Source organism: Bactrocera tryoni, chromosome 3 (assembly GCF_016617805.1).
Source record: "Bactrocera tryoni isolate S06 chromosome 3, CSIRO_BtryS06_freeze2, whole genome shotgun sequence".
Lineage (NCBI taxonomy): Eukaryota > Metazoa > Arthropoda > Insecta > Diptera > Tephritidae > Bactrocera > Bactrocera tryoni.
The window spans coordinates 76,494,027-76,510,472 of record NC_052501.1 but is presented as its reverse complement, the minus strand read 5'-3'; the positions used below and the strand labels follow the sequence as shown (position 1 = coordinate 76,510,472).

At 36.3% G+C, this 16,446-nt stretch overlaps 2 protein-coding genes across 8 annotated transcripts in view; one reads left to right on the top strand and one right to left on the bottom strand.

Annotated features, from left to right (window-relative positions):
- Positions 1-16,446, bottom strand: part of LOC120770434 — a 295,387-nt gene that overhangs the window by 244,061 nt on the left and 34,880 nt on the right. The gene's annotated exons all lie outside the window — the stretch shown is intronic.
- Positions 906-3,342, top strand: LOC120770435 (general odorant-binding protein 57c). The gene is made up of 2 exons (XM_040097903.1): positions 906-1,360; positions 2,762-3,342. Exons 1-2 carry the CDS (start codon positions 1,193-1,195, stop codon positions 3,146-3,148), a joined length of 555 nt encoding a protein of 184 aa, XP_039953837.1. The 5' UTR covers positions 906-1,192; the 3' UTR covers positions 3,149-3,342.

The following is a 16,446-nucleotide window of genomic DNA, read 5'->3' as shown; positions in this document are numbered from 1 at the left end:
ACCTCAGTTTTAAAAGTAGTAGCATACCTTTCAGCGCCATTTGAGAATGAAAAGTTATATAAATCACCTACTCATATAAAAAATAGTAATAATTGAGATAAAATTGTTTCAAAATAACCGCAAACCATAAACATAACCTCACATAGAAAATAAGTTGCCTACTTTTCAGCGCCGTAAAAAATTTCTAAAGTTGTGGATAACTATATGTGTAAGCAAATATTAATAATTAGATTGAAATTTTTTAAAAATACCTATAAACCAAAAACATAACCTCACTTACTCAATCTCCCACACAAAAATCCCCGGCAGCTGCATAATTACGCATATTGGTGCAACTCATTTACAGTTAAAGATTGAAATCGCGCTATCAGCGCATCTCAAAATAATTACTATAATTTAAATCTCAATAGCAATTAATTTGGGTGCGATGACAATCAAAGCGCACATTCGTTTGTTGCAAAGCTACTGTATTTGTTGTTGTTGTTGTTATTGCAGCTACCGACACACGAAGTTTTAATCACGACCACACCGAGGCGCATTTATCTGCAACCGGAATCAGTGTAATTAAATTATGAAGGTCCTATTATATACAGTTAGCGAACGCACACACACACACAAACACACATATAGTTATAATGCAGCGTTGGCGCTTTCGGTGGCGTCGCACGGAAGCGCGGTGTGGCAAGCGTTTGCGTCGAAATTGCGCTTACAAACGCGACTTTTAATTTTTATCCGCCGCTTTATTGAGTTTGCATTTTTACTGCTGCCGCAGACAAAAGCGCAGTTGTTGGCGTAATCGCCGGCTGCCGGCTGCAGGCTGCTGACTGCTGGCGTCGACCAAAAACAATATCGAATCAAAACTTTTCGCATATAAAAATGTGCAACGGCGTCGAAAGTTTTTCATTAGTGCAAAAAAGTTCTCACTTGTCAGCCAGAACAGGGGGCAAAAAGGCTTTGTGAAGTGGAAACGTGGCGAGCGAGTCGAACGAGTCGAGTGGCGTTGGCAATTGCCGTGGAATTTTTGCGAAACACAAATTTCACCGTTGCGTTTTTTTTTTTTTTGAACATTTCCATTTCCTTTGCTGTGTGCTGATTTCGTGCGAAAGTCATAAAATAAATTCGCGTTTTTGCTAAGTGTACAGTTTTGTTTTTGGGTTTTTTGTTTTTGTATTGTGCATACAACTTGTTGAGGATGTATCAATTTGGTGCACATGGAAAACGCGCAACAACAACAGCAACAATGAGCGCTACTGTGTTGGCTGCGGACGGCGGTAAAGGAATGTCAATACCTGGACTCACTTGGTTGGTGTTGTTGGTGGTTTTTGTGGTGTTTGCGTTGCCACCTGGCGCCGTCACATTGGTACAGTGAATGAAAAATATATTTTTAATGAACTTTAATAGGTTATGCTGTGCTCAGAAAAAGCTCCACAGAGCGACCTCGCTGTATTTTCGATATTAGATCAAATTTCCATATTATTAACTGAAGTGGAGTTTTCGAAATTTTAAATAAAGTAAAGTTTCAAGCATAAATTGGCATAGACCAGAGACTTGACGTATGTAGCCGCACAGAAAATAATCTAACGGCGTCAAAACTCACGACCGAGGAGGCCCATTGACTGGACCATTTCGTAAGATAACACGCTGACCAAACTTGATTTTCAATAAATCGATTGTGACATTCGTTGTGTAGCTTGTGGCGCCGTCCTGTTGGAACCACGTATTGTTCAAGTCTATATCATCCGATTCGATCCAAAAATATTCGGTTATTATTGAGCGGTAGCGATTCCCATTCACAGTAACTTGCCGGTCTTGGAATACGTGAGAATTGCCTGAGCAATAACGCATATTTTGCTTATTGACGAAGCCGTTCAGCCAGAAACGAGTCTCATCGCTGAAGATGATTTTTCGATGAAAATCGGGATCATTTTCAATTTGTTGCTCAGCCCTATTCACGAACGTACGACGATTCTGGTAATCAAACGGCTTTAGTTCTTGCCTAAATTTAATCTTGTAAGGATGTAGGTCAAGATATTTTTGCAAAATTTGCTACAACAATGTCACAGAGTTGCCCAACGCTTCAGAACGACGTGTGAGAGACTGATTTGGGTTTTTCTCAATTGATGCGCTAGCGGCAGTACACTTTTTTGTCTCACCGGCCGGGATCATTTTGTATTGTGCCCGAGGATTCAAACTTTTCCACTAGACGCTCAATTGTTGATCTGACAGGACGATTATGACGACCATTAATGGGACGTAGCGCTCTTAAAGTTCAGGCCACTGACTCCGAATTTCGGTAGTAAATTTTAATAATTTCGCCTCGCTGTTGGATCGCGAATCTTTCCATGATGAAATGGCAAACTTTACTGAAGAGGAATGTCGAATGGGCGAAAATATGGTGTCGTTTGTTGTCCGTATTGGTCTACTTTTGTAGTGTTTGAAAATCTCTTTATTTATTTCTGAATATTTTACTCCATTCGCGCTTCTTCTCTCTCCACCTTTTTTGGAACTTACATGTTCCTCGCTCTTACTCAATATCCACACTTTTGTTATTATTTCTATTTAAATATTACTTCCACATTTTTATCAATTCTTCCAACTCCTTCCCGCTCTTTATCCAACCCCTTTTGTCTTGCTTTCTTTATCTCTCCCTATTTATCATTTTGTTTATTTATCTCTATCTCTCCTTCTCTCTTCTTACCATATTCTCCTTTCTTTCTTACTCTTCTAATCCATTTTCCCTCTTTTTCTTTCTATTTATCAGACACCAACCGCTCCCTTACACAGTTTCGTCGAGGCCTGCCAAGTGAAACACAACATCACCATGCAAGAACTAGATGAATTTCCCACCGATCCGAGTCCGGAAGATATCGATATGAAATTCAAATGTTATGCCGATTGTCTGCTAAATGGCATGGGCTTCATGGACACAAATGGCAAATTGGATGCCGAGGCATTGCATGAGTTGGGCATTTTGAATGATGAAGGCTACGAGAATATGCTCGAGTGTAAGGCCGCCAATGATATGGAGGATGATCCGTGCGAATATAGCTTTGGCATGATGTTATGCGCGCGTATGCTCAACTCAGAGGAGGAGGACTACTACAGTGACGAGGTGGATGAAGCGGCAGAGGAAAGGCGCAGAAAATGAGCGGCTAGATATATGGTTCGTTGAGAAAGAAATCTCAAAGCAAAAGATCTATGTTAAAAATAGCATCTGAATTAGTGGCTAACCGAAAATTTTTTAGTTTCGGCAATTTTAATATGTTATTTAATTATATTTATATATTATTGTTTCTGCGTAAAATATGGTAAACACAAAACACTTTACAAACTACAATAAAAGTTTTTGGTAGAAATTTAATCTCAAGTTGCAGCTTCAAGGTAAAATGCAAGGAAAAGAAATAATAAGAGAACGTATAAATTGTCTTAAGCCTTGCATTAGTTTTTGGATAGCAGACCTGTATAAGATTGAAACGTTAAAGAGAACATTTAGTTTTGATCGGACAACATCAATAAAGAAATCGAAGTAACACAACATATATTGATAACTTTAAGTAAAAGTACACAATCGGACCACTAGTAGTGACCAATTTGTGTTTACTAAAGAAGATTAGGGATAAATTAAAATTTTCTGAGTACGGACATAAATTGGCATTAAATAATATTAATATCATCAGGTCACTTTTCTTGTTCACTATAGACATTGACTCCCTTCATTAGCTGAGGCTCTAGTCTTGCCCTTGCTACTTAAACGGTCAACTAGGACCGTGAACCATATGTAAATCTTATAGTGCGCTGCAAGTGATTTCAGACCAGACAAGCTCCATTAATTAAATTGGGGAAGCTAGATATCGAGACTCCTTACTTAGAAAGTTAGGCCAAGCGGCTAAAAGAGGGTTGTTGTTGTGAACATTTCGATGTTGTTGAACCAGTTGAGAGAGTATATTAAATATTTTTGACATTTGTTTTATCACGGTGTTGAATTTTTTGTAATGGCGCAAATAGCAGAGACACAAGCCTTTCAACATTCACCTAAGTACGAAATTGTTTCATTACCAAGGGGCTTAAAATGGTATGAACATTTTAGGTGTAATGAAGTGGTTGAGGGTATACCTATAATAAAAATTTTCGTTCAATGATTTTTCCTTTAAAGAGTTATTTCGAGCACTTTAGACAATTTTTTGTAATATGGCAAATAGCACAGACAAGAACCCTTGAGCATTTTTATTAAAAATGGTATCATTTTCGTTTCTTAACTAAAAAATAACTTCGTTCAAACATAAGCTGACACAAGTTGGAAAGATATTAAGTACGAAAAATTTTAAAATTATCGACTTTTTATTCAACGAGAAATCGACTTATATTTCTCAACTTGATAATACTTCTAACAGACGCTCTTTAGATATAGTATCCTCTGTAAAGTCATCGTGTTAACTCAAGCTTTCTAAAATGTTTGCATGCGCTTTAGTTTTGGTTATATTTTTAAGATTGAAAATGCGTTTTAAATGGGATTTTGGCATATAGCCCCCTCGGTGTAGAAGAAATATTAAGATAAGCTTTGCAAAATGATCTCTTGGAATTTTTTGTTTGCGTGATATTTTTAAGTTTGTAGATACTTTTGATGCTCGAAAGTTCTAAGAAAAAGTACGTTGACTAACGGAAGGTTTTAAGACCGGAGTATACCCTTGTAGGACTCAAAGTGGTAATTTAGTGACTGGCCCCAGTGCGTACTAAAAGCATGAATAGAACACTTATCCAGTCTGCTGAATGGTAGCGCAACCATAACACCAGGAGATGGTGAACCCGATTCCTCAATCGATGACGATGGAGCAGTCGTTACATTACCCCACTAAAATCCACTGAAATCTGCGCTAATTAGTCGACCGTAGGAGTGTTCGAGAGAAAGGCTCTGCGGAAAATTTATGGTTCTTTGCGCATTGGCAACGGCGAGTACCGCAGTCGAAGGAACGATGAGCTGTACGAGATATGCAGCGACATTGACATAGTTCAGCGAATCAAGATGCGCTGGCTAGGTCGTGTTGTCTGGACGGAAAAGAACGTTCAAAAAATATAATTTATGTTGAAAGGACAATTTATAGAATAGAATGAAAGCTTTGTTTGAACACTTGATTACAGAGATAAGAAGCACACACTGTTTCTGCCAATTTTGCCAACTGAAGAGAACGTTCTTTCTAAGAGTTTCATAATTAAATTTTTGCTGCCTAAAACCTCACATAATTCATGGAAAAAAGAAACACAAAGCTCTTTTGTCCACCAGCTCACTCTTAATTTATGTATTTCCGGTGTTTTCATTAAATTTTGGACATTAATAAATCTTGTAAGCATTAAATCAACATTGAATAACGAAAGCTATTACAAAAAAAAAAACAAAATAAATCCCATGAGAGGCAGTCAATTGAAAAGCCTACACTCATTAACAAAACCAGGACAAATTATGTATATAAATATGTATATACAGTATAAACACATAAAATATAAGGGTCAGTGGTAGAGCGATGACGCACACCCTTAACAACGCCTAATATGTCGAGCACGATATGACTTAAGACGACTAAATATAAAAGCAAACAGCAACAAAAAAAGAACAAAGCGAAATAAGGAAAAAATTCTCATTACAGCAAAAACAATAAGTAAACCAACAGTGACCAAGATTGTCACATCAATCTAGAGAATATTGTGAATGCTTTGTTTAACAAGCGCCACCCCAGGCAACGCAACGAAAGAACACGCTTAGGCCGACGCAAAAAAGACCAAGCAGGTCAATATTGCGGAAAAAAAGTCTAAGCATTGGAGCTAGCAAGCTGCAGCAAGTCGGGCGCATAACAAGCGTCTAGCGGATGAGCGCTACATGACAGGAGAGCGCATGTTATGAACATGTGCGGCGACAACAACTTATTTATGCGCTGTGCCCGTAATCGGCTTAGCAGCTCGCCAGCAGGCGCACTTCAACACACACATGTACATAGGTATGTGGGTAAAGTAACTGGAATGTAGTAGCCCGCTGGACTTGTCGTCTCCTGCCACTTGAGAACGCGGGACACATATGCTCATTTGGATTTTCAACGCATCGTCGGCGCTGTGTCGAAGGAAGCTGGCAACGACTAGCGGCGCTGAGACAAACAATCCGCTTTGACATGGATGTCTTTGTTGTTGTGGGTTTTATTTTTTTATTTATATCCAGAGTAGGTAATGGTCGTTACTCCGATGTTTTTAACACTCAAACAAAAACAGTAAAGGCCTTACGAAATATATAATAGTTACATATGTAAATGATCAGCCTGACGAGTTGAGTCAATCTTGCTGTGGCTGGCTATATACGCAAACTAGTCTCTCAGTTTTGAAAATATGGATCTAAAATTATCAACAAATACTCTTCTCACCAATAAGTTGATCATTTGTTGAAATGGTTAATATCGAACCACTATAGCATATAGCTGTCATACAAACTGGACGATCAGAATATAGGGATTGTATGGAAAACTTTTTCATTTGACGAGATATCATCAAAAAATTTGGTGGATGTAATTCTCTAATAGAATGATGTAATTTTCGAGGAATTGATTCAGATCGGACTACTATAGCACATAGCCGTCATACAAATTGAACGATAGGTATCAAGTGCTTGTATAGAAAACTTTTTCATTTGACGAGATGTCATCAAGAAATTTGGCATGGGTTATTCCCTAATACAATGATATAATCTCCGAAGAAATTATTCAGATCGGAACGCTATAACATATAGCTGCCATACAAACTGACCTATCAAAATGAAGTCATTTTATGAAATTGTTTTTTATTTGTGTGCGGTATCGCTTCTGTGCAACCGAAGGTAATGTTTCTTCTTGTTTTTATAATAGTAAATATATTATGTTGAATAACGACACGTACACATACACTCTGAACGCATTTAAATACATGTTTATGCTGGTGGCTTGACATCTAAGCTAATATGCGCTGGCGATTTTGCTCTCTCCTCGCTTTCATTTAGCTAACATCCATCCACTCTCAATTTTTTTGGCTTAGATTTTCTTTTCTCTTTAGCTTTTTTGCTTTGTTCGTCTTTTTTCGCAGTTTCTGGTCAGGCTTACTTTGGTTGCCGTTTGGTTTTGAGGCAGCTTAATAGCGTTGAGTTATTATTGTTGCTGTTGTTGTTATACTTCTCATTACGTTTGCTTACCTAGTAGGGGCAGGTCCATCAAAGCGCAAAAAGCCAAGTTCAACGTAATCATAGCGGTAGCGGTAGCGTAGCGCTGGTGGCTTTTTGTTATAATGAAGCATCCTTTCAGGCGCTTTTTTTCCCTATTTGTGTGTTTCACATTTGTTTGCTGCATATTTAAGCCCGCTTAAGCTTATTTGTTTAGGCTGTGTAGTATTTTTGTTGTTTTTATACTCTCGCAACAATGTTGCTAACGAGAGTATTATAGTTTTGTTCACATAACGGTTGTTTGTAAGTCCTAAAACTAAAATAGTCAGATATAGGGTTATATATACCAAAGTGATCAGGGCGACGAGTAGAGTCGAAATCCGGATGTCTGTCTGTCCGTCCGTCCGTCTGTCCGTCCGTCTGTCCGTCCGTCCGTGCAAGCTGTAACTTGAGTAAAAATTGAGATATCATGATGAAACTTGGTACACGTATTCCTTGGCTCCATAAGAAGGTTAAGTTCGAAGATGGGCAAAATCGGCCCACTGCCACGCCCACAAAATGGCGGAAACCGAAAACCTATAAAGTGTCATAACTAAGCCATAAATAAAGATATTAAAATGAAATTTGGCACAAAGGATCGCATTAGGGATGGGCATATGTGGACGTAATTTTTTTGGAAAAGTGGGCGTGGCCCCGCCCCCTACTAAGTTTTTTGTACATATCTCGGAAACTACTACAGCTATGTTAACCAAACTCTACACAGTCGTTTTCTTCAGGCATTTCCATATACAGTTCAAAAATGGAAGAAATCGGATAATAACCACGCCCACCTCCCATTCAAATGTTATGTTGAAAATCACTAAAAGTGCGTTAACCGACTAACAAAAAACGTCAGAAACACTAAATTTTACGGAAGAAATTGCGGAAGGAAGCTGCACCTACGCTTTTTTTTAAAATTGAAAATGGGCGTGGCGTCGCCCACTTATGGACCTAAAACCATATCTCAGGAACTCCTCGACCGATTTCAATGAAATTCGGTATATTATGTTTTCTTAACACCTTGATGACGTCTACGAAATAGGGGTGAAATCGGTTCACAACCACGCCTTCTTCCAATATAAAGCTATTTTGAATTCCATCTGATGCCTTCTCTGTATAATATATGTATACATTAGGAACCAATGATGATAGCGGAATAAAACTTTACAAAAATACGGTATTTGAAAAATTTGTAAATGACGTATTATGAAATCTCGATTATCACTTTACCATGCGAGAGTATAAAATGTTCGGTGACACCCGAACTTAGCCCTTCCTTACTTGTTTTACTATATTTTCTGTTGTTGTCGTTGTCATTAAACATCTGCAAAGCCTAGAATGGAATTTTTGTTGGCTAAAGCACTGCGTAACTAGCTGAATTTGCCATTACAACACATATATGTCGCACACACATATACATACATATGTATATGCTTCATACAAAAAATTGTACGTGCCATTTTTTTAGCATTTGCTATGTTGCTTGTTCCCCTCTTCGTGTGCTTGAAGCGAGCAGCAAGCAATCTCATTATATTCGCGTGCTGTCTGCATTGCGCCTTAAAGTATGCAAATGTGCTCGCTGACAGGGAAAACTAGTTTAATCTTACCTTATTTATTTATTTAACTAGTTTTTTTTTGTTGTGTTCTTTGCATGTTTGGCTTGTGCGCTTGCCACAGCATCGTTTTCGTATAGCAATTTTAGTTTTATTTTTATTAGCCATATCTGCGGTTGTGTATCTTTATAGGTATTTACAGAAGCGTATGCGCGCATACATAGACGTGAAGTGCCTGCATATTAGCATGTATATATATCGTTACATATATATATATGTATATCAGTATATGCCTGTGTTTGTTTTTGTTTGTAGTTTATCTTTTCGGCACTGTGGCACTTGTCTGCAGCAGATTTTACGGTTTTAAAATGTTATTGCCATTGCTGCGGTTAGCGGTTTTATGCTTCCCGGTCTGTATGTATATGTGCCCGTATTATAGTTACGTATTTAGCCGCTAGTCGAGTGTTTTGCGGCTTTTTACAATATGCATTTAAAAGTTTGTATTTTTAAAAGCTTAATTGTGGCAATGCCGTTTTGACGCTAAATGTGTTGTTAACATGAGCTTTGCCGAATTGATGTGTGGTGAATATGTACTTATACATACATACAAATTCATATACCCATATATATGTGCGGAAAATTGAGCTATTTGGCGTTATGTGATTACATTGACTACAGTTTGTAAAACTTTTTTTGAGTTCCGCTTTGAAATCATGTCATTCGCCAATATATGTAAAATCTTATGGGGAAAATTTTTGATTAAAAAATTATAGGTTAGGTTCGATTAAGAAGTGCAGATGATTCGAGTGGAGCGGAAAATGACAGCTGTATTTGGCAATAATTAATTATAGTGACAAGAGTTTTGGATTCTATGCTGCATCAACTTTAGTTTACTAATTTTTGGTAAACATTGGCTTAGTTGGTTAGCAGTTTCATCACATACACCAAAATTTCATTCCCCAACGTCACAATAATGGTGAAATAAATTATAAAATATTAAAAAAAAATTGTATGTACAGTTTCTATTACAATACCTTAGCAAAATCTGTAATGAATGATGAATTAAGCCAAGTCATGGAAATTCAAAGAGAGAACATATTATCAAGTAATCCCTCTGCTTCTCCTAAACTACACGTAATAGGCTTATGGATTGCGATTAGTAAAGCTGCCAATTTGAAATTCCATTAAGGAACTCTCAACTATGCCTAATTTGCCACCATGGCGGTTTTTTGGTCATATACCCTCAGGCACAAGCAAAAGATTTCCTGAAAAAAAGCTTCCTTTCAATAATTCAGATTGAGAATTTTTACTAAGAACTCATCTTGCAACAATAATACTAAATCTGTATATGATCAAGCTCGTGTATTTCTTCTTAAGTCAACCTAAGGAGAATATTAACTGGCATCAGCTAAAAGCAAGACTTATGTCCAAGTACAAAACCCTTTACGCGGGAGTATAAAATATCAGCGCCCTTGGAGGGTACTCGCTGAGACAAAAGCTCTTAAAAGTTGACAAAAGCTTTCAAAACTCAGAACTGTTATCAACAGAATAAATTCATTCCGTTCTAACTCTAACTCAGATATTCCCAGTTTCTGTTTTCCCAAGAAACCTTCGTTATCCGTCATCTATATTGTTCAACTTTTTCAGTATTCTCAATAAAAATGTATTCAATATGTTGAAAATGGACCAACTCGTTTTACAATTGCACAAATCTCAAAGAGTTCCCACGACAGTCGGGTCTAAGTAACCCCAGCTCAGTCCGGCCAATGACTGTCAACTCGACACCATACATCGAAATTACTTCGTGAATGTTTTTGCTGCTACAACAACAAGGACAGTTTTACTTCTGTAAGTTTTAGTAGAACCTTTTGTTTGGATAATACATGCAGAGTTCTGAAACAGCTTTTTTCAACTGCACCACATGTATGGAATTTTTGGAAAAGAACAGCTAACGAAAAGCGTTCTCTTGAGACCGAAAAGTATATCGAGTGTATTAACTATGGCAATTAACAACATGCTACGAACTTTCTGCGCTTGTATTTGTTGACAATTGACTTGGATCCATCGACGATTGCCTTGGAACATCATGAAAATGTTGCATCCAGCCATAAAGTAAAATAAATATTTGAATGAAAAATGAAAGATAGAGCTAAGCCTTGCTTTTTAAACAATGCGTTCCTCTACCTAAAGTGCTAGAGGCATTCTTCGTCCTTCTCTTCAGTAGCGACTATATAGAAAACTAAACTAACCTTCAAACTCACCTCGATTAATTGTACCCAACCTCAATCGCAACCTTGAGAATTGAAGTCGACATAATTGTCGGAAGCAGTTGGGTAAATAAATGTCAAAATCACGCAAATGAGGAACGCCTAGGAATACTATTTCGTTATATGAGTCTATTATTTTGAACACTTTAGAACGATTTGGGTCTGACTTTAATATGCCCATCGAATGAAGAATCGTTGGAACAAGAGGACCCAAGTTTTAAACTGATCTGGGTAAAGTTAGACATAAAATGCGAAAGTAAATCTCGAAGTTCAGCAAAAAAATATCTTACAAGTGCTTCATGATCTCATAGAAGAGTCAGCTCAGAGCTGAGGACTCATAAAAATATAAAATATACAAACAATGTATTAAACATCTAACTATTTATCTAATTCTCTTCTCTATTAAACTTTCAAGTTTAAGAAAAAAGAAGGTCTCACAAATGTTTAAAGATTTCATAGGAAAACCTCTAAAACCTCCTGGAAGTTCCTAGAGAACTAGTGAATGACCAACAAAAGTTTAGCAAAGTAATTAACCTCATCTTGGTGTTTTAAAGAATAAATTTGTACAATTCTAAGCACTCAGTGGCTAGTCGGAAGATGCGTCACTTCACGCTTTCTAATTTTTTAGTTCACGTATAGCTATCTATACATATATATGTGCATATATGAGTATATGAACCTTAAATTATATTCAACTACAAATTTAGTCATGTGTTTATTTTGGGAACTTCCTCTTTTGTCTGCAAGCTTACTTTTCGTTTGCCTTGCGCTTTAAAAACACATTCCATGTCAGCATTTCGCTGCCAAATTTAATGCAAATCCCTGCCCACATTTGCAATGCATGTATTAGTGTTAGACACATGCACACATATGTATATATATATATATATATATATATATATATATATACAAATTCAGTCATAAATGAAATGAAATTTATATATATATATATATGTATACGTAGATGAAATAACGCAAAGCGGCACATTTCTAATCCGCCTCACTTATGCAAAGTAATATGCATGAATATGTCATGCTACGTCGCGACATAACAACAATAGAAAAATCCATGTCTTCAAGTCTTTTTTTTTTGCTATTTTTGTACTACTGGATTCCATGAGCGCCTTGCGCTAGACTTCCTGTCGCACTTTAGCGCATTTTTTGCGAAATTCCTTTGTTGTCACGCTTTGTCTTTTCAGTTTGCTTTTTTGTTATATTTTTTTGGGGCTTTTTTTGTGGCTTGCACCACCTTCGATTGACCGAAATTGCGACCGCCTTTGTTCATAACCTTGCTGGTGGTTAGTTTTCTTTCTTTGGCGGGTGGGTGGTCTGTGGTGCCTAGCTTTACGTGAAGGCGCGTGTATAAATGTGGCAAGTATAAGCGTATTTTTGTATATGTGTGTACGGGATGACTTGTATTTATACCAGCTTTTGGAGATTTTTATGCCGTGAACAGGGTATATTAAATTTGAGATCCTATAAAAGATATATATACTTATAGTCGAGCAGTCTTACTCCTTGTATTACCAGCCTTAGCAGGAGCTGTGACAAAACTATTAACAGATCTAAATTTAAATACTTCTTTATTCGGTTCAGCTAGAGGAATAGGAAGTGATCCTAGTCTATACCAATTTTTTTTATTCTTTAAACATTACTCAGCGAGACAAGCTAAGTCGATTTTGCCATTTCTATGTATCGGTCTGTCTTTCTGTATAGTATATGCAAACAAGTCCCTTGGTTTTTACGCTATCAATCTGAAATGTTGCATACGATTTTTTCTCCGCATGAATGTGCTCATTTGTCAAAATCGTCAATATCGGATCACTATAGCCTATAGCTGTCATACAAACTGTTTGATTAAAATTAAGTCCTTGTATGGAAAACTGCTTTATTTTTAAAGATATCTGCACGAAATCTGACTTCGACGATTTTCAAAGTCCGAGCTATCATTTCTGAAGAAACTGTTTTTATCAGAATACTATAGCATATAGCTGCCTTACAAACTTGCGAATTGGAATCAGGTGCTTGTATGGAAAGGGTGCTAATTTGGCGAGATATTTTATCGAAATTTGACGAGGGCTATTGCCTAAGATAGTGCTATGATCTCCGAAAAAATTGTTCAGATCGGACTACTATAGCACATATCTGCCATACAAACTTAACGTTTGGAATCAAGTGCTTGTATGGAAAAGGTTCTAATTTGACGAGATATTTTATCAAAATTTGGCACACGTTATTTTCTAAAACAATGCTACGATCTTCAAAGAAATTGTTCAGATCGAACGACTATAGCATATAGCTGTCATACAAGCCGACTGACCGAAATCTATAAAAAGCTCTTTTAATACTCTGTAATGCTATAAGAAATATATTTGTGTATGGATTATTATATATATATGTATACATATATATACTTATTTTATATAGATATGTTATCGGTTGCACCGTTTCTAACTTTATTTTTCTAGTTTTGTACATTTGTATGTAAGGACATTGTCCTTACTTGCACTGAGGTTATAATTGTAGCTATTAATATGTGTGTCTATACATAATATATGTAAGTGTATGCATATATCCATATTTATTCATTTCAAAGCTTTACAAGGACATTTATCATATCCTCAAGTAGACAGGCAGACGCATGCCAGCGCGGACACACAAACGCAAGCAAACAATTTCAAAACGACAAAATATATTAATGTAGCCGCAATAAAATTAAATGAAGTCAAGTACAGCCAAAGCAATGTAAAGCAATGCGACAAAGCACTCAAAACGAAGCACAAACACGATTGGTAAAGGACGAAAGTTAATTTTTTGCGCTGCCGCTTTTGTTATTATTTTCCGAAAATCGTCGTTTTTTTACGGCTTCGCTGGTCGCTATTGTCCTTTTTTGTCTAACATTTATGACATTTCGGCAGCCACTCGTGCGGCGCGCTTTCCAAATGGCGTAACTTAGTAAAATATTTATATAGCCAAATGTATGCCGAAGTTTATGCTTTTCTTGTTTCGCTTTGACCACAACCGTAAAGGCTTAAGGCGCACGCCTACATGTTAAGCACACAATTTTCTGCTATTACTTGTATTTATTTACATTTTTTCTTGCGCGCGCCCGCATTACCACGTTGTTGACTTAGCTTCTCGTCAGTGCTGAAAGTTGTGCGATAGCCTGCATAATTCGAAATAGATAAGCGCATACTGCTTGCTATACGTAAATATATATGCATAAATACATAATATACAAAAAATAACACCATGTATATACCGTTATATAGCCATATTGTTGTTTTGCGCTCGTATTGCCAAGTGCGCGCCTGAAGGTATGCTTCTCTACACAAGCATTCGCTGTAATTTTTCGCAGTGTAGCCTATGTAAAAAGGGTTGCCTGAATTTATTTGCGCCTCATTATCATTTTCATAAGATTAGTTAATTTTATTGCTATCCTTCCACGCGCCAACTTATCGTCCTTTCTTGCCTGAATGTCAACTTTTGTGAAAAATGTGCGCTGTAAGTAGGGTCTGCTTGCGCTGTATCCTGTTAGCGTTCGGTTTTAAGTTACCATCTTTAAGGAGGTCACGCTGAATGCGCACACATGCCACATCGTATACGAAAAATAATGTATTTTTCTTGGTAATTTTTCTTCAGAAATATTACTTAATTGAAAAGCAAGAGCAATGACCGTCCTGATTGACAATTAAGCTACATAATTTGACTGCAATATGAGTACGGTGCGCAAAGTTAGTTGAGGCTGTATGTGTGGGGTGAAACTTTAGTTAACTTGGCTTGCTAGCCAAAGTACATTTTAGACTAAATAATGAAATTTCTTCCATAATATTTCTATGTTTAAAGTTAGAAAATATATGCTAGTAGTTAGAGCTAAGCTGCTCATTTTTTAGCCTTTTTTAAAAGCGAGCTTTTGATATTGGAAAACTAGTTGATCGATTAGTGCCTTAAGTATCGCAGAACTTTACTATATGGACTTAATTTTAAGGATATTTTTAGCAGCAACTTCCTATTTCTTTTAATTTATGGTAAGAAAAAAATAAAGCTGGCGAGTAAGCCCGCAAGATATCACTGCCGGTGTAAGAGAAAAGTACTTCAAGAAAACACCGGCGGTTCGCCGATTTTCTTTTAAAATTTATTTGCAAAGTATGAGCTTTTCTAAAGCTCTTATTCGAATAAAAGTTGCCAACTTAATAAAAAAATGTATTGACATAGATTTTTAGAAGCTTTATTTGTTAAGAAAATTTGTAGTGATAGTGAATGAGTCTGCTCTTCATTTGTAATATAATAAAATTTTGTGATATTTAGTTGGATCGAACATCATGCGATCAAATTTTTAGTTTTAAGTAGATTTTGGGCAGTTTTTTACTGCATCAATCCTACTATCAGGCTCTTATAATCCTCTATATTAGCCAATGAGCCTAGAAGTATGCTTATATGAAATTTTATTGTACTGGTAATGGTTTTCAATTAGAATTCGTTACACTTATCCCAATAAAAGATATTTTCCTTGCTTTGTTAAGGTTTTGTGAAAATTATCTTACTATTAAGGGATCATTTCTGTGTGAAATTTTCAAAAACTCGATTTTTTTTCTTGCATTATCGGATAATATACACTATAATGAACATTTTCTCAAATCTAAAAATCGAAATTCAAATTGGAATGGTCGCTACAGCATTTCTTGTAGTAAGGCAACCGAGTGGGGAACATAGCGACTCCAATCTTTAAACCTTTTTTTCTCAGAATAGTATTTTTAAAAGCGGTTTTCACTCTCAAAAAAAGAGTTTTGAAAAATGTAGTTTCAATTTGGAGAAAATATTTATAACGTCATTCTCTGTCCGCTATGAAAGCTGTTTTTTTCTTTGAAATCTTGAACTGAAAAACTGTCGAAAAAGAGCCAAAATCTATTCATTTTTGTTCAAACTGCCACTATTTTGTCAAATTTCGAAAAAAACAAAAAAGCTTTCACAGCACAAGCGACTTTCCTACAAATTAATAATATTTTTAAAGTTTTTGGTTTAGATCAAAATTGCGGCCGAAATCGTTTATTTATTAATTTAAGAAAAAGCCAGGACGATTAGTTAATTTCAAGTTTAAAAAAAATGGCGAAAATTAGTGATTTTTTTGGAGGGTCACACCTAGACGATCCCTTAAAGGATTACAAAGTAAGTTGAGAAGTTTTTATTAAAAACAAGTCTAACAAATCTTTAAAGGTCTCATAGAAAAGTCTGTATAGAGCTTAGCCTTATCAAATACACTCAATATGCAAAATAAATATTAAAAAAAAATCGCTATGAAGAAAACGTTCAAGTTTAAGCGAAAAGAAGGTTTCACAAATCTGTCAAGGTCTCACAAGGGAGCATAAAACAAGGGAAAGTATAAGTAGAAACCCAAAGAGGAGGTTCTCAGGGAACTTTCAGA

Excerpts from the sequence above, each read along its gene's own strand:
- LOC120770435 (XM_040097903.1), top strand. The coding sequence starts at position 1,193 with ATGTATCAATTTGGTGCACATGGAAAACGCGCAACAACAACAGCAACA. Across the intron at positions 1,361-2,761 it reads CACCTGGCGCCGTCACATTG|ACACCAACCGCTCCCTTACA; the intron begins GTACAGTGAATG and ends TCTATTTATCAG.